Source organism: Aulonocara stuartgranti (assembly GCF_965226115.1).
Source record: "Aulonocara stuartgranti genome assembly, chromosome: 10".
Lineage (NCBI taxonomy): Eukaryota > Metazoa > Chordata > Actinopteri > Cichliformes > Cichlidae > Aulonocara > Aulonocara stuartgranti.
The window spans coordinates 2,395,367-2,422,812 of NC_138946.1; the positions used below are offsets into that span (position 1 = coordinate 2,395,367).

A 27,446-nucleotide genomic window follows, 5' to 3' on the forward strand; every position below is an offset into this window, starting at 1 on the left:
GCCCTCAGAAGTATCAGGCAGTAATTCTTATGCAGACAGAGTGGAGGCCACTGGTTTGGTTTCAGAGTGTTTTACCAGGTTGAGGATGTAGTTGAGGCGTTTCAGCTCGCAGTCGATGATGATCTGGAAGTCCTTCTTGTAGTCGAGGTCAGCCAGCAGCTTGATGAAGGCCGGCTCTGTGAGACTGTCCAGGTTAACCGAGGTGACCTGCCAACTTCGTTCTGCCGCCGTGTCCAGGATCCTCTGCAACACTGCCAAACCTGAGGGACAGCAAAGTAAGACGGGAGCCGCCTCAGCTGCATTTAGTCATAGACAAGATGACATGATTTAAATTTGGATAATCTAATTTTTTTAATAAAATCTGTATTCATTATAAGCTTTATTAAGCTTAACTTAACATCAGCATCCAATAGCTATTTCACCTGACACAGTCCCAGTGACTGATCAGGTGGACTCAAGTAACCCCCATCATCATCTAGTATTCATTTAAACTTCTTTAAACTGGATCTTGGTTACTTTCAGTTTACCATTTACTTTGATCAGTTTATCAGCTTACCAACAATCAGCTATGGTCAGCAATCGTATCTAATCATTCATCTATAACAGCTGGCTTATTAATCCAACCATGAAGCCACTGTTTTTAGCTTCTACTTCCTCACTGTTACACGACCAACATTAAAACTAGAACGGACACAGGAAGTCATTTTGAGTTGATCCTGTTTAACTGACAGCTTTTCATCATTTAATATTGTTTGTACCTAACAGATTTATTTTGGGATTTTTTTCATGCCCATCTGTGCTTCATCACTTTCACTTGCTAAGCTATATTTTAAGTTTCAGAATAACCATTTTGCGCTGCTAAATATTCCAGTAAGAATAAGTCATTTTTATTTCAGCTCTATATTATACTTTATCAAATAGATTTGGTTATCTGCAACGTTAACTAAAATTATTACTTACTGCAATATTTTTAGCCAATGGTTTCCAATATTTTATTCCTAATTATAGAAGCTCCTTGAACTGTTCCTGTATTATAACATTTTTAGCTGTTTTAACTATTTTGTTTCTCAGCTATCTAAGCTACGTAGCAATCCAACCATTGTTCAGCACAGCGGGAGGGGGGGGGGGGGGGGGGGTATAATTTCTCCTACTCCATGACTTTTAACTAACTTAACTTTTCTGCTAAACCTGTTCAGGTTCATTAACTTAGTGAAAGTTTCAGTGTTTCTCAGATTGGTTAGGCTAATCTTTTGCATGCTCCGTGACTACTGTACAAGTGACTCTTGGGCTATTTACTGCCGATTGGGAATCACCAAATCCGGGGTTTTCACAAGGCAGAAATTGTTTTGACCATCAAACTGATTTTCAGCTTCACAACTTGCAGACCTGCAACCTGAAAAGTAGACGAGTAACAGACGTTTGAGGTAGTGATTAAGATCAGCGGACTCATTGAAAACTGTCTCTGACTTTTACAACTTTAAGTCAGAGCAAGACAATAAAACTTATTTTTCATTAGCACATTGTATGTCGTAATTATGACTAAGAAGTTTTTTACTTTTTTTTGAGAGCCAGGTCTCAAAAAAAAAACTTATAATGAGAAATATTATGAGAAAAGTTTGAGTGAGTGGGAGATATAATCGCTGAGTCACTTGTTTGAAATGTTATCAGCTCATTGAATGAGCCTCATTATTTGTTATCTATCCCATATGTTTAGCTGCTATCACTGAATTACAACGGTGACCCAGCTAAAAGGAAGTACAGAGTGTTTCCAGATTCAGACTGCATCAAAAGTCCACATTAACTCGAATCTCAATCAAGTATGATTATTCTGAAGAGGATTTGTTGAGTATGTTTTCATGTTGATATGAGATACAGTGTTTATGACCTTCAGAATAATTGTCCTACGTTGAATACAATATATTTGTGTAAACCTGCAGCAGTCCAACAGTTTACCCGGAGAGTCTGACTCTGAAACTCATCCCAGCTGTATTATAGAGTGACCTTTCTCTTTACTTAGAAATGATCTCTGCTTCCTTTGATCTTTGTTGGCAGATATCTTTTCTCCAGCTCTTGTTGCCATTCGTCAGCCTGACGGATTACTTTTCAAAGACGCTTTGCTCCAAACTGCTGAATGAATGCAGAGATATGTTTTCATGTCAGCTGCTGAGGACTGGATTTGAAGAGGCAGTGGCTCCTCTGACTGAATGTCAAACTGTTTTGTAGTTTTGTTTTGTTTTTTTTGTTTTTTTGTTTTTTTTTTGGGGGGGGGGGGGGGCCTACAGCAGACATCATATGATGTCTGCTGTAGGGCTGCCACAAACGATTATTTTGATAGTCGACTAATCAGATCATCATCCATTGGACATAAAACGTACAGCTTATTGCACCAGCAGCATCTGCTCTTATATAACCATCATTAGCTTACAGCTTTAAGTGTTTCAGGTCTGTGCTAACTAAAAATAAAGACAAGATGATAGTTTATTAAATGTTAATGAAATCTGCAGATTGTTTCGGTGAAGTTTAATAAACTCCTTGCTATCTAAAATATAACAGGACACTGGAGTATATTCTCGAGCATCTCACACTTCTGATAATCAGCTGTCTGCTTGACGTTTATTCAGCTGTGTAAAAACTGTAACTTTAATCTCAGACAAACCGATTTACTCAGGAACAAATAAAATACTAAAAAAAGCCAAACAATAACATTTTTAAGTTATCTAAGTGACTTATATATCATGTTTAACCTGAGTAGTGAAAGACGGCGGTGGGTTTGAAAATGATTTGCCGGGAGTCCGGTGTTCTCACGGCTCTAGTTAGCCTTGCCCCCGGCTCGCTATCGAGCTAGTGGGTAACAGACGTCTCCGAAAACGTCGGAGCGCTTTTGAAAATATGTGGTGTCCTGATAAACTGAGCAGATATTTGAGGTTTACACAGCTACATTCTCACCTGAAAATATGTTAAACGTTTATTTTGTGACCCAGAAAGAATAATAAGAGTAACATTAAAACTAACTAGCTGCCGCCATTGTTGGAAACTAAGCTGGGCTGCGCTATGAATTCTGGGACACAGCTTCTGCTTCTTCGGGGTTTAACGGCAGCTGGCATCCTTGTACATGCAGTGCTGCCATCTTCTGTTTCAGTCCGTTATTACACTCTTAAATCCTGCTACTTATTCCTGCGGCTTTTGGGATCTTACAAAGCTTCAAACGACGCGTCGACTATTAAATCAGTCGTCGACGATTTTGATAGTCGACGTAATCGTGACTAGTCGGCTAATCGTGGCAGCCCTAATCTGCTGTCTGCCTCAGGCTGGACTTGACCCGTGTGCCACTTCAAAAAGCTGCTTCACATGGAGATGCCACAGATGCGAATTTATTTTTGTTTAAGAGATCGCATTTGACTGAGAAAATAAATCAATGTCTGTGATGGTGTTGAAGTATCCAGGATAATACCTGAGAAGCTTATTCAGAGCAGCACAGACTCTCTTATCTCTCACACTGCTTCATCTTCTGTGCTGTGATATATTATTTAAGCAGAGAAGCCTGACCTTAAACAGTCAGTGGTCAAAGAAACATGATACACCAGCTGGCCTCGGGATCAAACCTGGAAGATACATACTGGATGTGATTTTCAATTCAATGACATTTTAGAAATATAGTGGTAAATCACAAAAGCAGTCGCCTCAGTGCATGTAGTAAAGACTACAATGATACAGAGAAAGCTCCAACAATCAGACAACTTTCCCCCTTAAATCCAGGCTCAGGGACAGGTGGGTTGATGGGAGAGAGGCAGGACAAACACTTGCTAGTACTCATTCTATTGTAATTCAACTAAGTGCTGGAAATATTCCTTCTAGATTTTGCTCCATATTGATATAAAAACCTCATATATTTGCTACAGATCTGATCTTCATAACACTGAAGATCAACCACAGAAGGTTGGTCCACTGTGGTCACAAAGGGCTGGACAGAAACGGTACTCAGGCTGTGGTTTTTAATGATGCTCAGTTGCTACTATTGATCCCAGAGTGTGCAAATAAATTATCCCCATAATTACAATTGCTTAGCTGACAGGAATGGCACCCAGTGTGGTCTTTTGCTGCTGCCCACCAGCTTCAAGTTTGATGTGTTGTGCTCTCAGAGATGCTCTTCTGCATACTTTGGCTATATTTAGTTATTTGAGTCTCCATTGGCCTGTTCTCTAACACCATTATGGCATTTTGTCACAGACAACTGCAGCTCACTGCATAGTTTCTTATTTCTGACATTCTCTGTAAACCGTAGAAATGGTCATGATATCCAGACCAGTCCACTGGGTGCTGCAATCCACCAGGGCTGCCCTTTGTAAATAGTTTTGGTCATACATTTACACAGGAACTGAAGACTGGGACATCATTTGTGAGCGTAGCAAAGCTATCCCATGATTCTGTTTTTAATCCCAGACTCAGGAATATCTGAATCCCAGTGTTTTCTCATATTTGCTGCACAGTTTTACAAAGTCTCTGAGAAACTGCTTTATAACACCGTTATTAAAGATGATGGTTTGGAAGAAAGTCTTGAAGCTAATGCTAAGCTGTTTGGACTTTATAATCACATCAGACTCAGTTCGATATTGATTGATTTCTTCTTTCTCGTCTGTGCTTCATCAGTGTCTGCTGGGAATCAGCTGGTCAAATCAACTGATGTGAAAACAGGAATGTGTGAAAATGTCCTGGGCGTGGAGCGACCGGGGCGAGAGAATCAATGAGTAAAATAGGTTTTCTGCAGTCGCTTAGATTCTTGTATATATATATGAACGTATTGTGTACATTTGTAATATTTACACATCACCACATTTAAACTGTATGTTAACAGGAAACAGGATCACCTTCAGCTTTGTTACCTGTTTGTATTCTGGTTCTTTGCGTCCCTTTCTTACCTGTGTGAGCGTCAGCGTCCATGCAGGTGATGCTCACAGCCATAAGTATAGTGGATTGAATGCTTGCCACAGCTTGCTACTAAATGTTTTTGCACCTATTTCTGCCCCGTGACCTACTTTTTCAACATCTCCTTTAAACCTTTCAGGGTCTTGAAAGGATAGAACAATTTCAGGAGAACAAGCCTGTGATTTTGCCCACAGCACAAAGCAGAAAATGATCCAGTTCTATTCAACTGTGGTTAAGGTGAGGGAGCTGCCTGGATGGCGAGTGCAGGAGGCAGCGCTCAAGACTACTGCAGTAGCAGGCTGGCAGCTGAAAAAGCAGCTACTGTACAGTCTCACAGTAGCAGTAAACCCAGCACAGGGCTGCAGTCCATGTGTGAAGAATGCTCTGGGGTGTATTCGATGTGAAGCTAGCATCCCCTTTTCAAATGGAGGGAAAGGTATTAGATCACTGTGCTGGTTTTCCTGCTCAAAAGAATCAAAACCTTTTTTATATCACTGCACTTTTCCTACCAGTGACCCTGTTACTGCTTACTCACCCCCCGCTCCTCTGCCTCTCAGCCAGCAAAAATAAAATCATTCAAATTCTCAATTAGTGCATCTTCACATGTCTTGTAGTGTGTTTCTACAACCTAACAGGGAGTTTTCTGCTCTGTGTTTAAAAACGCAATGAGTCAACACGCAGAGTAATCACATCAGCATTTTACAGTACACACACACACACACACACACACACACTGTTCAAAAGACAAGTCAGCAGAATTCAGATAGACTTCAAAGAGCAGAGAGAGACACACTGAAAAAGAGACTTCAAAGATACTGTGACACGTGCGCAGCAACACCTCCTCCAGCGTTATTACCTCAGTGTCTCACACTCAGAGCAGAAGATTAGACGTCGTTACAATCAGCAGACTCGCTCCGTGTGTGTGTGTGTGTGTGTGTGTGTGTGTGTGTGTGTGTGATACATGGGAACATTAGTTTCAACAGGGGGACAAAAGGCAATTCAGTGCTAACATCTGATGGATGAAGATCAAGTGCTGAGCTCCAAAACTTCTCTAGTCCTCTTTGACTCAGCAGGTTAGATAATGTCAGTTTTAATTGCTTTCAAACTGGGTTCTGCAAAGTAAACACCAACACTTTCCCAAGAATATTTTTACACACCTACATACTTTAAGAATAAAACTCTTATAAATCAAATAACTGATTTAAACTGGCTCAAACTGCAAGACACCTAAAGTTTCAGGCATGGGGGGAAAAAAAGGAAAGAGAAATACAAAATATCTTCCAGAGGAAGATTATTGATCTGACACATGTCATGACAAACATGAATAAATCCATCCATCAATCCCACTTAATGCTTGGTTTGCATGGGACTAAATCCCTGCTGTTGGAGCAGCACTTCCATGCCTCTTAATCCCAGAAATGATTTCATCATAGCTTCAGCTACACCATTAGATAATCATCCATGATGGAATCACTGGACCAGTGGAATAACACCAGGGTAACCGGTAACCTAAGATACCAATAAACAATACCAGGCCAACTGAGGAATACAAAGGCACCACCAAGGGAAAATATTAGGCAAACCAAGGCCGAACAATAATATATATATTTATATACAGTGGGGCAAAAAAGTATTTAGTCAGCCACCGATTGTGCAAGTTCCCCCACTTAAAATGATGACAGAGGTCAGTAATTTGCACCAGAGGTACACTTCAACTGTGAGAGACAGAATGTGAAAAAAAAATCCATGAATCCACATGGTAGGATTTGTAAAGAATTTATTCGTAAATTAGGGTGGAAAATAAGTATTTGGTCACCTCAAACAAGGAAAATCTCTGGCTCTCACAGACCTGTAACGTCTTCTGTAAGAAGCTTTTCTGTCCCCCACTCGTTACCTGTATGAATGGCACCTGTTTGAACTCATCATCTGTATAAAAGACACCTGTCCACAGCCTCAAACAGTCAGACTCCAAACTCCGCCATGGCCAAGACCAAAGAGCTTTCGAAGGACACCAGGAAAAGTATTGTAGACCTGCACCAGACTGGGAAGAGTGAATCTACAATAGGCAAGCAGCTTGGTGTGAAAAAATCAACTGTGGGAGCAATCATCAGAAAATGGAAGACATACAAGACCACTGATAATCTCCCTCGATCTGGGGCTCCACGCAAGATCTCATCCCGTGGGGTCAAAATGATCATGAGAACAGTGAGCAAAGATCCCAGAACCACACGGGGGGACCTGGTGAATGACCTGCAGAGAGCTGGGACCAAAGTAACAAAGGTCACCATCAGTAACACACTACAACGGCAGGGAATCAAATCCCGCAGTGCCAGACGTGTTCCGCTGCTGAAGCCAGTGCATGTCCAGGCCCGTCTGAAGTTTGCCAGAGAGCACATGGATGATACAGCAGAGGATTGGGAGAATGTCATGTGGTCAGATGAAACCAAAGTAGAACTTTTTGGTATAAACTCAACTCGTCGTGTTTGGAGGAAGAAGAATACTGAGTTGCATCCCAAGAACACCATACCTACTGTGAAGCATGGGGGTGGAAACATCATGCTATGGGGCTGTTTTTCTGCCAAGGGGACAGGACGACTGATCCGTGTTAAGGACAGAATGAATGGGGCCATGTATCGTGAGATTTTGAGCCAAAACCTCCTTCCATCAGTGAGAACTTTGAAGATGAAACGAGGCTGGGTCTTCCAACATGACAATGATCCAAAACACACCGCCCAGGCAACAAAGGAGTGGCTCCGTAAGAAGCATTTGAAAGTCCTGGAGTGGCCTAGCCAGTCTCCAGACCTCAACCCCATAGAAAATCTGTGGCGGGAGTTGAAAGTCCGTGTTGCTCGGCGACAGCCCCAAAACATCACTGCTCTCGAGAAGATCTGCATGGAGGAATGGGCCAAAATACCAGCTACTGTGTGTGCAAACCTGGTAAAGACCTATAGTAAACGTTTGACCTCTGTTATTGCCAACAAAGGTTATGTTACAAAGTATTGAGTTGTATTTTTGTTATTGACCAAATACTTATTTTCCACCCTGATTTACAAATCCTACCATGTGGATTCATGGATTTTTTTTTTCACATTCTGTCTCTCACAGTTGAAGTGTACCTCTGGTGCAAATTACTGACCTCTGTCATCATTTTAGGTGGGGGAACTTGCACAATCGGTGGCTGACTAAATACTTTTTTGCCCCACTGTGTGTGTATATATATATATATATATATATATATATATATATATATATATATATATATATATATATATATATATATATTTATTTAAACTAACATGAGTTAATATAGGGCCAACAAATGAATAACAAGCAAGGGGTGAGTACCGGCTGAACAGAGGGCCAAAACCAGGCTATGAAATCAACACAAGGCCAACCAGGGGCTGGAGTCAGGCTTACTACTGATAGCCAACAACATACCAACAACTGGAGACATCCAAGAGTCACAAACAAGGCTAAAAGAATCAATACCAGCCTGTTCTACTTCAGGAAACAGTAAATTCCTGCCAACACATCCATGTATCAGTATTAATACTGAAATAATTCATAGCTTCCTGCAGAATAACTACTGTCAGAGAGCCTTCCTATTGTGTTCTTGCCTGTTTTACTTAAATAAAGGATCCAAATGTTTCTTTCACTTCACCTCTTCCTCATAGGGATGTGTTAAAAATGGACATCAGCAGATATGTTGGCCATAATTGCTACTATCTGAAAGAAATTATGCATCTCCTCTGAAAGGTAGCTGTTCATTAAAGCCCATACGCTGTCAGTGTTTACAGCTGCTGCACAGGCTCAGCTCCGCAAGTCAAGTGTGTTAATGATAATGCACAACCTTCAATTAGACATACAGCAAGACACCCACGCTGACAGGCCAAGTGTCAGTCACTGCTGAGGACGGAGAGAGAACAATAGTGAGAGACAGAAGACTCAAATAAAAGAGCGAACAAAAGCAGGGATAAAAACAGGTGTAATGATTTTTAAAATCATAGACTCTAATCTGCCCTTTTATAATATGATGCCTGCATATCATTTACCTCTAAACAAGTGATAAACAGGAAGTAAAGATGAGGACAGAAAGAATAAAACCAGGTGATGGAGAAAGATGAGGTGAGAAAATATGAGGAAAGCAAAACCAGATATTTCAGAAGAAAAACTCAGGAATAGAAAAAAACAAAGAAGAGAGAGGGGAGGAGCAAAAACGGAACCAATCCAGGGATAAAACACCCGCCCTACCATCATCACACAGCCCCTAACCCAAAATTAAGGTGCAGTATTCTCCTGAACTATAGCTGGCGCCACTCAGACAATCCTGGCAGATAATAAGAGCTGATACAGCAAGAGAAGAACTCAAAATGTTTCCTGTTTTTTCCACAAAGTCTTTAGTTTTCAAACGACTGCAACATCTGTTTGTCATTGTAAACCAACACGATTGTACGCTCCTGTCTCCGACCCAGGGCCGGTGGCTGCGGTGGAAAATCGAGCCGACGAAAGAGCCACAAATACTGGCTGTGCTCTGGAGCACAAATACACAGTCACATGAATGATGAAGTTCTGCAGTCTGGTTATGTCAAACAAGTCTTAGCTAACACTAACCAACAAAACTGGAAGGCTAGCTTGAGGTCAACACTGTGCTAACAGCTGCTCCACTCTGAGGAAACAACAGGAAGTAAGACAGAAATATTTTAGTTTAAGAATAAATGCGACTGCATGACTCAGCATTACTGTCTGCGTGGTGCTCACTACCAAGTGTTAACATTTGTTGGCTGTCACAGTCTGAACTCTGCGCTTGTCTCTCCCTCAGTTTGCAAAAGTAGATGAAAAAAAAAAAGCTGTCATAAAAACACTTCTTTTTACTCCAGCAGAGAAGAAGAAGCAGCGCTCTCTTTCTCTGCTGCCTCAGCCTGTAATGTGTGTGCTGGTGCATGAACGTGCACATATTTGTGCGTGTGTTGGATATTAAACTGGCGATGCGGCAACAGTTATGTCAACGACACACAGACACACACAGTTTCATGTTCAATTACACAGAGACTGCTCATTTCTTCTCCGTGGTTTATTTCCTTTACAGCTGCTGCCCGTCCATATGTCCAGCTTTTTTTCTCTTTTAATAAGTGGACGGAGCTCCCCGCCGTCCGCTTTAACCACGTCGTTGGTGAGCAAAAAGATGAGAAAATAGAAAAAAATAAAGAAGCAGCACAAGATGAAAGGAACATGTAAAAGCTTTCTTGATCCTCTGGACAGTTCAGAGAACACAGGAGAGGAAGCGTTTATTGTCTCAGGTCAAGGATTTTTACCTTGAATGAGCCCACAGGAAAAAAATGGTCTCAGTGAGAGGACCCGAATATTAACCGACCATCTCCACCGGAGTGCAACAATCACATCCATCCACTTTCTGCTCCTCGCCAAGGAGATGTTCGGTTCCGTGCCCGAAACATGTCGACTGACTCCTTTCAATGTGGAGGAGCAGCCGCTCTACTGCGAGTCCCTCAAATGGCCGAGGTCCTCACCCTATCTCTGAGGGAGAGCCCAGCCCTCCTTCAAAAGAAACCCGTTTCTACTGTCAGTATCTGCGACTTCATTCCTCAAGTTTTTATATCTGACACATCAACTTCTTCCAGTTTAGCTGGCGCTGTTTTTGACTTATCAGAAAAAGTACTTATCATCTGTATAATCTAACAGTGAAACAATATTTAACAGAACTAAGTATGTGTGTTTAGAAACTATCAACAGGGATCAAATGAAAAGAAAATTGAATCAAATGTTCTGCTGGAGGAGAAATGAAGGAACAAAGAAGGACGGACAGCTGTGCAGTCGTAGCTCTTTCTTCTCCACAGTCTCAGCAGCGTTTTCCACATGGAAAAGATTTATATAAATCCTATAAAGTTTGTTTCTGTCTTGTGTGAAACTTGCATGAAAAGCATACAAGAGTGAAAACAGATATAAGATCCCTTGAAAAATTATATAAATGAAACTTATATGTTTTTGGCTACTTGGGGTGACCGTGGCGCTGGGGGTTGGGAAGCGCATCTGTAACTGGAAGGTTGCCGGTTCGATCCCCGGGCTCTCTGTCCTGGTCGTTGTGTCCTTGGGCAAGACACTTTACCCCTGTCATATCACGCCATCGGGCCGATGGCATATGGCAGCCTCGCTTCTGTCAGTCTGCCCCAGGGCAGCTGTGGCTACAACTGTAGCTGCCTCCACCAGTGTGTGAATGAATAGTGACATTGTAAAGCGCTTTGGGTGCCTTGAAAAGCGCTATATAAATCCAATCCATTATTATTATTATTACTTACTAAAACAATATATGAAAGTAATGAGAAAGTGGCCACTTTCATGAGTAAATCATATAAGCCTTCTATGATTCACTATATGAAGTAGGCCACATCTGATGCAAGTCTTTTATAAGTTTTTTCTATTTCTTTTCCATGTGGGTTACTCTGATCAGCTTATTGAAGTTCTCTCAGACATTTAGAACATGTTCACTCGTGCTGTATCAAACTGAGTAAATAACATTCTGCTGTGTATGGTTACATGTGGCCATCAAATCAAATCAGCCCTGTATGAGATCAGCGGCTGTGATTGGCCCTTCGCCAGCGAGGGCGGGTGGAAATCTGTCTAAATGGAAGGAGTGCAGGTCGGACTCTGCAGAGCTACAGCTCATAGATCTTTGTGGTTTTCCTCACTAGAAAAAAGTGAAAACATCTTCAGATCCTGGACAGAGACAAAGAAAACATTCCTAAAAATCCTTCAAATGAGAGTGAAAAAAACCCTTTACAACATGGAAGGACAGGACATGTCAGACTGAAGGAGGAAAAGGTGAAAGGAGACGAGGAGGGCAGGGCTCAGAGGAGGATGAAATGATGGAGGGCTGAAAACACTTCACTGTAACTACTCTGCTTTCAGCAGGCTCTCACATCTGTAAGTCTGTATCCATGGCAACAACACAGAGAGACAATTATGGGATGAGTCAGATTTGATAACTTTTTATCTGTCCATGTGTTGAATAAGGTTCGAACACGCCGGCAAGTTCATTTATGTAATAAATGGCGAGGTTAGTGAAGTCGTACACATGTGTTTGTGGTGTACACACACACACACACACACACACACACACAGACACACACACACACACACACACACTAAATAGGCAGAGCTGAGCCTGTGGCTGTGAGTCGTCCACCAGCAGCCAAGCAGAAAATAGGCTCTCAACACTGCGTTTACTGAGAGGTACAAGCTGAGAGTACAGAGAGCAGGAACAGAAGAAGAGACGGAGTAATGAGAAGTAACCCGACGACGAAGAGGGGAAAGGAAGAGGAAAGAACGAGGCAGGAAAAATAGGGAGAAGGAGAGCACGCTTGCACAGAAGCTTTTTCTCTCATGTGAAAGGTCATTCCAGTTTCCTCACATAACTTTACTCCAGGCCAACTTTTTAAATTCAGTCTTTACCTTAGTCCAGATTTCTTATAACATAAAATCCAACTTTTCCTCTCTAACCTTTCTTTTCAGTTTTTCTGTCACATGAATTTGAATTAGTCAGAACCATTTCAGTCCACTGCTGCTTAGCCATCCATTTTCTTCTGCTTTTTCAATTCAGGGTTGTCATGGTTGGGGAGGGGTGGAGCTTATCCCAGCTGGCATGGAGTGAGAGGTGGGGTAGACCCTGGACAGGCCCCGGCCTGTCGCAGGGCTTTGTAGTATTTAAATCTGTATTTTATGGAAAAGGCTGGTTAAGTCATTCGTTTCAGACACTTTGAGAATTCTTCCAGTTGCAGTATCCAGTCCTTCAGTCTGATTCTCCTCTTTTTCACACATTTCTAAAGAGTAAATAATTGAGCCTGAAGTCAAAAAGAAACGAACGAGTGAATTCGGATTTCTGAAAACCATTTTTCTTTCTAACTACTTAAACTATTACTGCAGTCTGACTGAAGCCTGACTGTTGATTGACTGTTCCATTTCATCCCCAGCAGGGACCCTCCTGTTTGTGCAGACGCTGAGAGTGGACGTAAATCAGAGCTGAGCTGGAGGCGCTCGGCCTCAGGAAATCCACTCTGCCTCCAACAGACAGCCAGTGTCCTCAGCAGATGTCGAGGAGCAATAACATCAGACAGACTGCACTGCCGAGGCAGAAAGCCATGCACTATTACACCACATAGACTTCCAATAACACTTCCCGGGTAGATGTAAAAGAGGCAATAAGATTAGACAGTCTGCTGCCGATTGCCAAATGGACTATAACAGATCACGGGCTGCGGGGGGACACTCGGCCTGGCGCAGGAGGGAGGGAGGCCGACCAAGCTAACAGACCTTTTTTGGTCAATTCTCCAAAGGTTGTTGTTTGCTTGAACCAAAGAGCTGGAGGTGAAGTTTTCAGGACACAATCCAAAGTTTGTGTCTGCACAAGTGAATCTTTCAGTAGTCAGACAAACACTGAGTTCATGTTCAGCAGCCTGAAGTCAACCACAGAGACGACTCCTTTTTTTGCAGCTCGTTATGATCAGCTGAAATTGCACACGTGGCAGATGTTGTTCACTATTGTCACGTCTACAGTTTCAGATGGTCTAAAGTCTTTGTCTGTATGAATGCAGAGCCTGAGGACGAGGCTGCAAGCATCTGCAGTGATCTTCTCCTAAAAGCGCAGGCAGCTGCAGCTAGAAGGCGGAGTGTGAAACTGTGTCACACATCAGAAGAAGCCATCGGAGCGACCCGCTGATTTACTGGAATACACATCTGTAATTACAGCCATGGCGCCGCGTGCCTGGATGATAGCGCCGTGAAAGCGATTAGCCTATTAGCTTTCATTGAGCACACTGAGCTCTTTCCTTCCTGACTGTTAAAAATAAAACGCCGTACAACACTTCCCTCGTCACGCACACTCACACACTGCTGCTTTGACTGTTGATTGATGTCTCACATATTTTGCTAATATCACAGATTGATCTTCTTTTATGAAATCTGCTGCCAGTGGACCCGTCCGTGTTTGCGTTTGGTCAGAACGATAAGGTCTGCGTTAATTCATCGAGTTGACAACCAGCTTCTTCTTGTTTCTCTATCCTGGATATGCTGACCCTGAATGCTTCAGTGTCAGACCAACCAGACATATTTTCCCCTTTTTCTGTTTGCTGACATGAGAAAACTTCAGACTTACCGCAATGTTACCGTAACTCATTGTTTGTCATTTCTAAAGCTTTGGTTTTGTAATGAAATAAAATAATCTTCCAGATATCTATTTTTGTTTTTATACCCACCGAGAGCATCACGTTAACATTAGAACAAATTGATTTCTAAATCCAGGTTTCTCTTACTTTCAGTTCTCCACTCAGACTAAAGAGTCTGAGAACATCGAGAACGAACAAACATGTGCTCTTTAACCCCGCCCCCTCCTCAGACCCGCACACTTTGCTCAGGAGTAATGTTGCACTGCTTGCTGAACAGGCACTCCAACACGAAGCTTGATACAGAGAAACCATTTGTGCTGCATGCTGGCGTCCTCACCTGATTCAGAGCTGTACATGTAGACGAACCTGGTCCAGTAGAAGTGCTCGAGCAGGGCCATGAGGGGCTCCTGCAGCTGGGGCCGCAGCTGCAGGACGAACTGGTTGTTGGTCTGCACGGGGAAGGACGGCGTGACGAAGCAGACGTGCAGAGACCCGCAGAAGGACATCAGCATGTTGACCGTCCGCCGGTCGTACAGACCCATGATGGCGTACACTCCCTTAGAGAACTGTGAGCAGACTGGTACAGAAACACAGAACAAGAGGGTTTCATTAATGTTTATTTAGATCATTTTTGAATGCTTTAGTCCGTCTGCCATTTGGAGCCAAACTAACAAATCCCAACATCTACTGGAACAAAGTTTCCACAAGTGTGTTTATTACATGTCTGACAAAAAAAATCTTTACAGTTCATATAACTGAAATAACATTAAACACATAGACGTGGTTAGATATGACTCCAACATACTGACGATGTTTAATATACCAAGATCTGAAAAGGGGAATTTGACTCAGACCATGGGCCTTGAAAGGATGGGGGGCAGTGGGTTATTGCCCCAACACCCCACTCCCACATCTTTTCTTTTCTTTTGTTTAATGAAACTAAACGTTGCTCAAAACATGTGACCTGATTTAGACTTCTGTGGGAAATCTACCCTTAACCTTCCACAGAACCTGACGTGCACCTCCTGAGAAATATGACCACACATCAGGTCGACGTGGTCGCCATGGAAGGTAACGGCGTATGCGGTAAAAGGGTTACATGTAGTTACATGATAACTAAGAATGTAGAGTTTCTGCAGAATAATCAGTCACAAGTGATCATGTCACTGTCGTTAGCATTTCTCTTCCTTTTTGTTGCTGAATATTAATCAGTGGACTCTTATTGTTATCCTCAGTGCCCCAGCATTTGTGTCTTTTCTGACACATTTACTCAAAAATAAAACAGGCCATTATTCCATTATTTACATCACCAACTACAACAAAAAAACTGTGTTGCTAGCTAACATCAGAGGAAAGTAATGTTTACATCCTGTCACATGGTCACAGCCACGAGTCTTTCGTTAGACGTAGTAACAGAAACGTTTCTCAGCAGAAGGAAAAGCCTTCTAACACGACGCTGCTCCTGGAGGTTTATGGAGTTTGTTTTTTTTACTTACTGGGTCACGATTTCTGGAAAGAGACAGCAACGCTGCCATTTTTAATTTTCGTCCCACAAGGCAATACCATTTAGTTCAATTACATTCAAGAGAAGACAGACATCTCTGACAAACTGGGCATCTCACATCAAAACAATCCAGAATAAACAGAAGTGAATGAAAAACACTACAGACCAGAGTGTTTGGGGAGAACTGTCCCTTTAAAGGCCAGCTGTCTCTCTCGTCCCACATCTGCTTCATTTTGCTTCTGTGCCTTCGGCCGGAGGTTACAGAGTGCCGGTGCTCATAGTAATGCCTACCTTCCTGTGACCTGTGAGTTCACTGGCTGTTTGCAAACCAGCGTGACATCAACAGTAAAAACCTCGTCATCTGCCTCCATCCTCTGTCACTAGGAGTCCCTCCATCCTCTGGCCTCTCGCTCACCTCCCGTTCTCTTCCCTCGCACTTACTCTCTCTCTCTCTAATAATGCCATTTGTCTCATTGTCTGTCTTGTTTTTAAGCTCCAGTTGTCCATAAATCCAGGTCAGCAAACAATCCACGAGTAAAATCTAGCTCGTACACTTTATTATGACTCCTCAGTCACACTGTGCTTCATTTTGACTTAATGGTGCAAAACCGTGACAGCTTTTTTCCTTCTTCTTAGCGTTATCTTGTCACATTCGGGTCGCCTTTCTTTGGCATTTTTAACAGTCTTCTTCAAACAAACATGAACACTTCTGAATATGCTGAACTCTGCCATTTTTCATGCATGTTTATTGTTTTATCAGCGCTTCCAGTGGGTTTTCTTCCTCCCATCAACACAGAACAGCCCAATCTCCATGTGGTAATAAGCTAACAGATGATAAAGTGTCCTTATCTTCATGGTAAACAGACATCATCTCTGCAGCTGACTTATCTGCCGCTGTGTAGCTGATGAAGAGCAGCTTCCTGTTTCACACAAAGCGCTCCCACATGCTAAATCCCCGTACACACAATAGCTCTAATCAAATTACTCTGAGATCCTTCACAGTCAGGGATTAAGTCTTAAGACAAAATAATACTCACTGCTGAGGCTCCAAAAGTCATTCTGTAAATCACTGGCTCATTTTATGGTCCTCCCGGATTTAGACTGAATCAAAACATGTCCATATTTGTGTGTCATCACCCAGAAAAATCCCCATTTAGGCTAAAACAAGTGAAACCTGAGAGGAAAGAAGGAAAGAAGGAGGCATCTACACCAGTGAGCAGCAATATTAAAACCACCTGTGCCAATGTTTTGTTACACCCCCTCTCTATGCTGCCAGATCAGTCCTGATCTGCAAAGGTACAGACTGCACAAAACTGTGACTGCATCATGACCTCTTTTGTACCAGCTTGGTGGTGGACCTTTGGTTGCCTCCATAGTTCAGGCTTGTTCATATACATCCCTTTGAGGCCTGATTTGATTGGAATCTGGGGAGTTGGAAGGCTTTTGACACTAATGGGGAGAGAGACGACTGCCATCGGGGAGTGCTGCTGCTAACAGGGCATGTAACTCAGCAGATTTACAATCTAAGTTAGGTCTGCAAGAAGCTCAGTGCTATGCACTTCTCACTTCTTTTAATGTTTTGGCTCATTCACAAAGCATAACTGCCAGTACACTCAACTTCAAGCTAAGCACTTGGACCCAGTACTTGGTCTTCCTACATTGGTAGCTATAGAGGTGCTTTAGGTGTGATGGTTATTAACTTCAAGCTTTCTTCCTGACATAATGATAATGATAATAATAATGGATTGGATTTATATAGCGCTTTTCAAGGCACCCAAAGCGCTTTACAATGCCACTATTCATTCACTCTCACATTCACACACTGGCGGAGGCTACAGTTGTAGCCACAGCTGCCCTGGGGCAGACTGACAGAAGCGAGGCTGCCATATCGCGCCATCGGCCCCTCTGGCCAACACCAGTAGGCGGTAGGGTAAAGTGTCTTGCCCAAGGACACAACGACCAGGACATGACTGTTTGTCAGAGCTGGAGAGTATTTAATCATTACAGGCTTTTGTCTATGGCGCTGACACTGATCAAGTGAAAACCTGAGACCCAAATGCATAAATATTGAACCCTGTATGACATTCAGCTTCTCCAAGTGTAAAAGGAAACTATCTGACCTATCAGTTGATTGGGGCTACAGCATTTGGCCAATCTACTGTTTGAGTTTGAGGTGAACTTTGTTGCCATGCTGGTTCCTCTGGTAGTGGTTCATTGATGTTATGTGTCAAAGTTAAAAACAGTGAGAGTTCAAAAGTTCATACACGGCAACAGACATCTGTTTGTAATTCAGTAACCTATTTTTTAGTGTTGGCCTTTTTCTAAACAGTTTACGATGATGACCTTCCAGATGGTTCTGCATAACAAACATCTGGTGCGTCAGGTTAGTGAAACATCAACCCCTCTTTTGGCAGTAATTGACCTATAAGCTTGTGTAATCGCTATACAGTTACAGATATAAAGCAAATATGGTTAAATCTCCAGGTTGTCTCACCCACCCACACTGGAAGTAAAGCTATTCGGATGCATTCAAATTCAGAGAACAACTGTTAATTAATAGGTTCTTCAGTCTTTCTTCCAGCCGTGGAGCTGTTGATTCAATATGCTTTTGTTTCTCCTGAGTAAACTTCTTAATAAATGGTCCACAGACTGACCAAAACTCAAAAAAGAATCCACTTTTTGCAGTTTTAAAATCAAACTGCTGAAATGTACTTATTCATCTGTTTTTTTGTTTCTAAATTTGCTAAATCGCTGCCAAACTGCTAATCAATGAATCAGTATTGGATCAGACACATAGGTGCTGACAGATGTCCTCGTCTACTTTCTTTGTGAATGTGTGTGTGTCCTTGGTGCAGATCCCTGAGGCCAGCGCTAACATGCTAACAGCAAGACCATCTACCCTTAGCAGACTCACACTGGAAATAACCATCCCCTGTGGGGCCATGCTATCATGCTAACAATAGATGTTTACCCTCAGGCAAATGCTATCAGTGCTAACGAGGTATCTGTCTCTTAGCATTAGCGCTGCTGTCCAACTGGGACGACAGGCGGGTCCTTCATCAGAGGGGGTCGGGCAGCACAGAGTTGACAGATGCTGCGAGCCTTGGGAAGCTTTGTAGTTAGTTGTGTTTAAATTAAAGCCAACATGATGGGAGTCCAGATGTTTAACCTATGGGATTAGCCAATGAAGTGGTTTCTAATTTATGTAGCATTACATAAATAGCTGTCTTTGTTGATTTAATGAGCTCAGTTTGTGCTGTTTTTTTCCATAATGATTTAAAATTCATGTCATATTTTGTCTCTTTAAATGTATGAATATTCTTTTTTTTAATGCCTTTTATAAACTGTTGCATAAAATACCAAATGTGGTTGTCGTCAGTGTAACTATTTTTCCTTTTGTAAGTAAGTAACCAGGAGAAATGTCAAACGTGAGACTCTTTCTTGACCCGGTCATTGATTTCAAAGAGTTTGAGATTGAATGCACAGCAACACAACAATCTTTTTTCAGCTTTGTAGGGGTTAAAAATCAGCCTGCAGAGTGTTGAATAGCGGTGTGAAGACATGCTTGCAGTCAGATTCTTTAAACTTGGCAGAGCCAGGCACATTCCCTTTTTTTGGCCTTAATGTTGATGCTGCCTTTATGTCAAATGGGACATTTTTTTAATGTGAGTTTTGCCGTTTCAGTCTATTTTTTTTTAATATAGACAATGATCCAGTTTGAGAATATACAATGCAAACAAGCTGTCGTCGTTCTTTCCAAAACGATTCAGTTCCTCTGATGATCGAGAGGAGGTCAGTGATGTGTGACAGGATTTTGGTGAGACTACGGCGCATAACGTGCAGGTTTTAGTTAAACATGAGTTGCAACGATTTTCATGAAATCGTCCAGCTCGGGTGATTTTAATCGCACTTGAAAATCATTTGGAAAAATGTGTTATTTTGTGCAATTTATGACTTTTCTATGTTTATTTTAACTGCAAGCTTGAATCAGCTAATAGTTTCCAGCTATATCAAAGTCAACAACTCAAGGTTGCGTACACACCCAAATACTCAAACACACGGCTCAACTCACCACCACTGAATTCTGTGCGTTTCTGAAGTCTCATCCAGTTGTGATGTCTTTGCGGTTTGGCAGCAGAATGTGTCCAAGAACAGCTGAGACAGCAGATAATTGGTTGAGTGTGTGCAGAGATCAACACAGCCTGGACCTGGCTGTGTGTTGCCTGGTTGTGCTGACAGATAGGTGGAAACTGTATTTGTGTGTGGACTGGTTCATAGGCACTCTGGTAACTTGGGTGCATTAAACACACATAAAAACAGAGGAAATTGTTTTCACATTAGTCAGAAGAAAGTTCGAGGGCCTGGCAAATAGAAACCACTATTGGAGATCACTGGAGATGTTCTTAAAATACAGGAGAGTGCAGGTACGTGTGATGCTATTAGTTATACTTTTATTAGACCCTGTTCCCATCTTTGTGTTTGGCACTTCAGTTTATTTCCCTCTTGATGACTTGTTTCATTTCCACTCATATTACTTTCACTTGCTGTTTAAGTTTAGATGCTAAAAACTACTAAAAACAAGGCCAGGACACATTTTAACCACAGTGCGAGTGCAACCTTAAAGCTGCTAAATAAGATTCATATTAGATGTACCTCATTTGCTGTAACACCAATCAAAAATCCAGTATGGGTTCACTACGTGCTGGACTTCCTGTCTCCACCACAGATGTTTAAACCACAGCTGTCCTGATTCAAGCCACCTTTAACGTTCGCGAGCCAAACAGTGAATGAGGACATCGATCACGGCGTCTCAGCGAATGAGCTGACCTCGCCTCGTACCCACAGAGGCTCCTCCAGTCAGACAGCTCGCTCCTCGCCACCTAAGGCTTTTAGACAGAGCTTTATTTAAACACAGCCCACAGTCGACGACGCCAAGTGCCACGGGGCCCGCAGCTGAGACCGCGTCTACCCACAGAGCCATTCATCCTCCTGACACGCCGGTCCATCTCTGCAGATCTGCCTGTCTGTGATGAATAATCATCATCACCCTCATGTTTGCAGGGAGAGAGAAGAGGAAGAAAGGACTCTTCCGCCCAGGGGAACAGGCGGGTAATTGTGAGGACATCTATTAACCTTAGGCTTTCACCGTCATCCTCCTTCTCGACTGTTTACTCTCCTCCACCGAGCAAACAGGCCGGCCCGGAGACACACAGCCGATGATCAGGTCACTGTCTCGGTGCGCCGTTCGGCATTCTGTCACTCGGCCAGCACGAGTCACTGTCGCTTCTAACAGAGTGACATCGAGTCAGGTCGGAAACAGAAAGAGGAGTAACTCCAGCACCAAAGCTTTCATAGTGACATTTATATTCACCGTTTATTTGATCTGAGGTGACGTTCAGGGAGAGATTCAGCTGGAAGTGTGTGACATTATAAAAGCCCAAAATGGGAACTTCAAAGTTCACAGACAGTGGAGTGGTGAAGACATGAGCCCTCTGTCTAAATACCCTTTAAATGTCCATCTGAGTTTATATTCTTAGACTTTTTAAACTTGGGTGGTTTCAACGTATAAATCTCAACAGTAAAGTCCAGCTGTGTCTAATGTTAAATTGTCTGACTTCACAGCAGAAATAAACATGCTTACAGCCCACTGCAAACAAACAAACACACAAAAAGTATAATAGCTCACTTCCATTCTGCAAAGGGGGGGATGCTTTTATAACTAAGCTTTAAAAATGTACAAATGTAAAAATCAACAGGTGTGGATACGAACGTGAGGAGCTACTTTAGCTTCAGAGTGCTGTCACAGTGGCTACGTGTACAGTGTACGGCAACTACACGTCATTTATTCGGTGTTAAAGGCTCTGGAAGCAGGTGTCCAGGACCGAGAGGCCAACAGTGAGATCTTCAAATAAAATTAGAAGAGATGAAATTTTAATTCTGACTCGCAGTGATCTGAGCGGCACTGTGAACCCAGCCCAACCTCAGGCTCTAATTAATGTGTTTTGTAGCAATGCTGAATAATGAATTAAATGACTGCCTTCCTCGGGGTGATGCAGCGCACACACACACACACACACACACACACACACTAAAGTCACTTAGGCAACTGCTGCCTCTGAGGCATCAATGCAATAATCTCCTGCTGAGAACGCAGCTCTGACACACACAAAGTTACACAGACACGCTGATCTAGAGCCTCTCTACATGTGTTACCCCCCTACAGTTGTAGGTTCAAACCCCATCTGTCAGCTCAGAGCTCAGAACCTCTACATTTACATTTCAATCATCCACAGAGATTTACCCACAATTCACTGCAGAGATAACAAAAGCTGCGTGAACCACTCAGCCTTTATTTAGCAGAAGAAGACAAACCTTGACCTTGCTCTTGTCATGGTCCCTGTGCCTCACCAGCTGATCCTGTATTAGGCAACATGTGTTTTGTTGTTTTTTGCTCTCTCCTTCTCTCTCACCTGTAGGGGCGGTGCTCATTATGGGCCCCCGCCCCTGGCCCACGCACCTGCCATCTCCACACCTGCTGGGTGATCGCAAGGTCTATTTAAGACGGCAGCACTGTGTTACTCGTCGCTGGATCATTGGGCTATCAGCGTCAGACACTCTGCCGTTAGTGAGTTAAATTTCCGTCAGTTTGTCGTTAACTCTAGTTTCTGTGTACAGATCTACCCCGGACCTTCCCCTGCCTGCCTGTTACTGTGTGGACGAGTGAGTGGATTTGTGTTACCCCACTGTGGAGAAAGGAGAGAGATTCTTTGGAGTGTGTCTGATTTCCGTTCTTCCCCTCACATGCCCTGGACCCCCATCCCCTCCCTCCAGCACGTTGCAAACAGTGTCACCTGGTGTCGTTGTGTTAATAAACTGACTGTCTACTCTGCAAGGATTCCCGGCCTGTCCATTAACTACAACCTGACAGTTGTTGGCATATGTGCAACTAAAATGACTGATGAAATGTGTCTGATGTCAAAATGTTCAAAAATGAAAAGCTCAAAGTTTTCATGGTGATTTAATTTCTTTGTTATTCTGGAACAGTGACAATAAATTCAAACAAACTAAAAAAAAGGTTGATATCAGTTAAATTATTGAAAAAAAAAAAGGTCCTTATTTAGGTGAATTCACTGAATCTCTTATAATAAAAAGCTGAACCAAAACTTACCACGAAGTTAAATCAACAGAACTCTGCTTTCACTTTAAATAAACCTTTATTAATTGATTTTCCCAGGCAACCTGCTGATTCACATGGCCTAAGTGCATTTCCTGGAAGCAAAATCTCAAGTTTTTTCCTCATACCTGCAGGATGGATGCAAAGCACCCAGTAGCTATGACACCCAAATTTCTGAGGCTTGACTGAAGAGGAGAAGATTTAGAAGAAGATATAACCCCTAATTTCTAAAATCTCACGATCAGGAGCAATAATCATAGTTTCTCTTTTATCTGTGTTTACATGAAGGAAGGTTTTATGTAATAGTTTGAATTCTTTTAGCAAATACTTAAAGTAGACAATGTATAAAACTATATATAAAGTCTCTGACTGAATGTCATTAGCATGATAAGAGGTATTAATGTAACGTCTAATAATTTGGTCTTCAGGGAGTTTGTAAAGCCAAAATGTAAAGCCCCGAGAGGCAGAACTCACTTAATTCATTTCAACAGTAAAATATCTCCAGGACATATTTATATTTTTGATCACAAACAAGTCATTAAGCCTGTTTATCATGATGCTGTGAGCAACAGAGACGGGCTCCAATAAAACTAAAACTCTGAATTCTCTGGAGTCTGCTGCTATCAACACGTCACCAGAAACAGTAAAATGTGCAAAACAGACTGAAAAATGTCTGCGATATTATTTTTCTCCATCAAATAATTAAGTTGCTCAGCTACTGGTATGTTACAGCCCGATGTCCTCGTCCCTAATAGCAACGGAGGTCAACTGAACCAAATCCAAACACAAGAAGATCAATACTGAAAATTATAGTTTTAATGCAGTACAGCTGTTTCAAACACAAGGAAAACCACACGCCCGACTGCGACCTTTGAACTCTCTGAGGTCAGGAACCAGTTCTTCACACATCAGCGTTTTGATTCTGTTGTTTAATCCAACATTTAGCGTTTGTCAGTGGACAGTGAGATGTTTCCGGCTCCTTCTCTAAAACTCTGCGCTTTAGTTCTCCTCTCTCCTCCTTTGTTATTTCCTCTCTGAACACAATCTGAATCTTCCTCTTTTATCCTGCCACTCTGCCATCTGATATCACTTCTGTTTGTCCGACATGAAATTAGAGATTAAGATTATTAATTAAAGATAATCCCCTCCCTCCCTGCAGCTAGCCCTCGTGTCTGACAGACGGCTTTTCGTTTCTGCCATTATTTGCCAAATTGTGTTGTTGAGATAAAACGTCTTTCCAGGCGATACACGCAGCGCTCTTTTTTTCAGGGCTGCACTTTATCCTCATTTCACATTTGAGGCATTCAACTGAGCGTGTAACTACAAGTGAGTCCTCAAGGGCGAAATGTCACCAGCAACCCAAATCAGCCCTCTCTCTCTCTTCCTGTTTCTCTCGCTCCTCTCTTTCCACCGGCTTCCTGTCTCAGTGTGTCCGACACGATGCGCTCTTCATTTTTTTTATTTTCTACACCAATAAACAACAAATAACACTAACTACGGGGAGCGGGGCAGTCGTGTTTCTTCCTTCTGTCGTCTCAATCTGTACGCTCCTGATAAGGCGAGTCCTGGCAGCGAGAATCACCATTTAATTTCTCCTCCGTCTCCCTCCCTGCCTCCTTCCTCCTCCTCCCATCTTCATTTGGCCCTCGGGGAGGGCGGTGAGTTAAAATGTGAGTGAGCGGGCTCCCATGGTGCTGCTGCTCAGTGATTACAGCTGATATTTAATGTGCAAAGTTAAACTGCTGAGGATTCAGAGGAGGAGCTGCGATATTACAGCTGCTCCGTCTGATGAAGTGTGAAAACTCAAACTTTAAAAGACCTCTGCGTCACCTCAGAACACCTTTGGGATTAATGGACTGCAGTCACACTCCACGTGTGCGCTAACACTGGCTGAAACAGCAGTGAGATATAAACTGTAATGTTGTTCTGTTGTATGCATAAGAGCTGAGAGAGCAGTGTGCTGTATATACTGTAGACCTGTGTGGAATGACAAAGGGGACTTTGTTACAGCTAGCTAGCTAGCTGCCTCCACGCTGGCTTTTACGGTAGAAAGCAGAGAGGTCAAAACAGCAGAAATGTAGTAACCAGTACAAACACCAGCAGAATGCACCAGTGCCTGAAACTAAGTTTGATACCACGGTAATAAATAAATAAGACATAAATGAAAGTACATCATTTACCTAAACATAAAGTACTTTATTAAAAATAGTCATAGACATGGTGGAGGCAGACAGCTTATTTAAATGCACTGTTACTATGAGCGATAACATTACCCATGCTTATCCATACCATACAAACACTTAGCTTAAGGAACATAGTTGATTTCACAGCAATCTTTCTTATAAAAACCTTGCATAGCCAGCTCTTATGATAAGCTGATATGATAACATACAGACAGACAGCTTGGGGTTTTTGCTGAAGTTGATCAAATGCCTGTTTGGCCAAACAGTCTCCATAATATAAATCTGAGTTTCCGAGTAATATTAGTGAACATTAGTTCACCTAATTCTGGTGAGGAGTCCGTTTGGTGGTTAGAGATCTAACTTTGGGAAGCTTATGAATTAAAATGAGAGAAGGATGTATGGGTGGAGAACGGTTCAATCAGGGGTGAGAGCACTTAATGAAGAGGGTGAGGAGTGGAATGCTGCTGGTCCACATGACATACCTGTGAAGGTATGCGGGCATCTATGAGAGAGGGCAGTGGGCTTTTTTTACCTGATCGGTTAATGTGTTGGCGGAGAGGTATAAAGAAGGTCAAGAATGTCTCATTGTGAATGAGGACACAGAGTTAAAGGGGAGGTAGTTTAGGTAGATGAGGTTAAATATCGGCGGTCAGCCATCCAAAGCTACAGACACTGCGTGACAAAGGTGAGGAGAGAGGACAGGTAGGGTGGAATCAAAAATCAGGAGTCATTTCTGATGGAAGGATAAAAATATCAGATATATAACAAAGTCTGGTTTCTAGACGAAATCTTCTGTGATTGTTCATTTATAGACATTTGTCCTCGTCATTCTATGTATTTATTTTTAACACATTATTCATTTTTATTCATTTATTTATTTTTACCTTGACTTCATTGTTTGCTTATCTCTGCCTTGACATGCAGCTGTAAACTATTTGGGATCCGAGCCGATCATAAAGTAAAATAAGACCCATGGAATAGTCACTCTTCCTTAAATTTAACAGACTAGCTCAGCAATAGAGACGCTTCATATTTTCCCTTGAAATCAAACAGTGTTTTATACGTTTGCTGCAGTAAAATTCAGTGTGACACTTGTTTAATTTCACAATCCTGCAGGTGAGCGGTGTCGCAAAGCAATTTAACGGCCCGAAAAATTACCTTAGCCAAAATAAAAGAAACTTCATTTTCTGTGCTCGGAGTACTTTCCTCCACTTCATTTCTTCTCTGCTGACGGATGGATTTTCTGCCGCTCAGCCCCGAACCATTACTTCAGCCTAAGAAAAAATAAAATAAGCTCCATATTTCTTCATAAAACGGTGCCGTCGCAGATTTTCAAGGTGCGGTGGGGTGCGAGTTCATGGAGCCATCAGCAGAGTCTGAGCCTGCGTTAACACGGGGTCACGCTCAGGTTAAAGCTCCATTCACAACCCTGTTACATGCTCTGCTACACTGGGATGCTCGCTCCAACCCCCATCCCTCTCTCTGCCTGTCCTGACTCAATTCATTTCACTTCTATTCAGTCCATCTCCATTCAATTCAGCCCGATTTGCTGGCGTGAATGAGACATGGTGACGTATTGGCAAAGACTGCATTTGGGTTCCTTTGAAACACGATGTTTTTATTATTGCCGCAACATCTTTATTAAGATCCAGGCTTCTCTCCATCACCCGCTCTCCTCTGCTGCTCTGCAGTGACTGTAAAAGGTCACGACCTCAGTCCCACATATTTTGCTCTGTTCTCGACCTCAAGAGTCAACTCATTAAAGCTTATCTGCCGTCTTGTTGAGAGTGAGATGAGTCAGTGTGTCAGTTAAAGGCCAAAGCCAGAAGGCAGTTAGTGTAGCTTAGCAAAAAACAGGAAACAGTGGGGACAACTTATCCGGCTTTGGAGAAAGATAACAAAATCCTCTGAATCGTTCCAGCAAGCATGTCTTGAAGCAAGCAAGCAATTTATTTATATCGCACTTTCAAAACAACTCTCAGCTGAAAATAAAGTGCTGTACACATGACATAACAAATAACAATAGTGAAATAGTATATGTAAAAAAATTAATAAATAAAAATAAATGCAAATTTAATTAGACTAAAAACATATAAAAAGTCCGGGTCAGGGAGCAAAAGTGAGTTTTAATGATGGACAATGATGGAGCCTCTCTTATGAGCTGAGGCAAATTGTTCCTGAGATTTGGAGCAACAATAGAGAAGCCCTGTTCCCTCTGAGCTTCCTCTTAAACCTGGGTACCTCCAGGAGCAGCTCGTCAGCTGACCTGAGAGACCTAGGAGGTGAAGAAGCATGAAGAAGCTCAGAGAGATAAGGTGGAGCAAGACCATTTAAACATTTAAAAACAAACATTAAAATTTTAAAATGAACTCTAAAATGAACAAGCAGCCAGCTGAGTGAAGCCAGGATAGGAGTTATATGCTCTCTCTTACGTGATAAAAACTGGACTTGACAGTAATTTGAGTGTTCAATTTAAAATCACTATCCAT

At 42.3% G+C, this 27,446-nt stretch overlaps 1 protein-coding gene across 4 annotated transcripts in view; it reads right to left on the minus strand.

Annotated features, from left to right (window-relative positions):
• LOC309715202 (glutamate receptor 1-like) overlaps positions 1-27,446 on the minus strand; it is a 113,962-nt gene that overhangs the window by 52,968 nt on the left and 33,548 nt on the right. For all 4 annotated transcript variants that reach the window (XM_082548110.1, XM_082548109.1, XM_082548111.1 and 1 more), the window contains exons 3-4: positions 14,434-14,673; positions 76-260 (exon numbers count right to left, since the gene is read on the minus strand). In XM_082548110.1, coding sequence (XP_082404236.1) covers positions 76-260; positions 14,434-14,673 — 425 coding nt within the window. The remainder of the gene's footprint in view (positions 1-75; positions 261-14,433; positions 14,674-27,446) is intronic.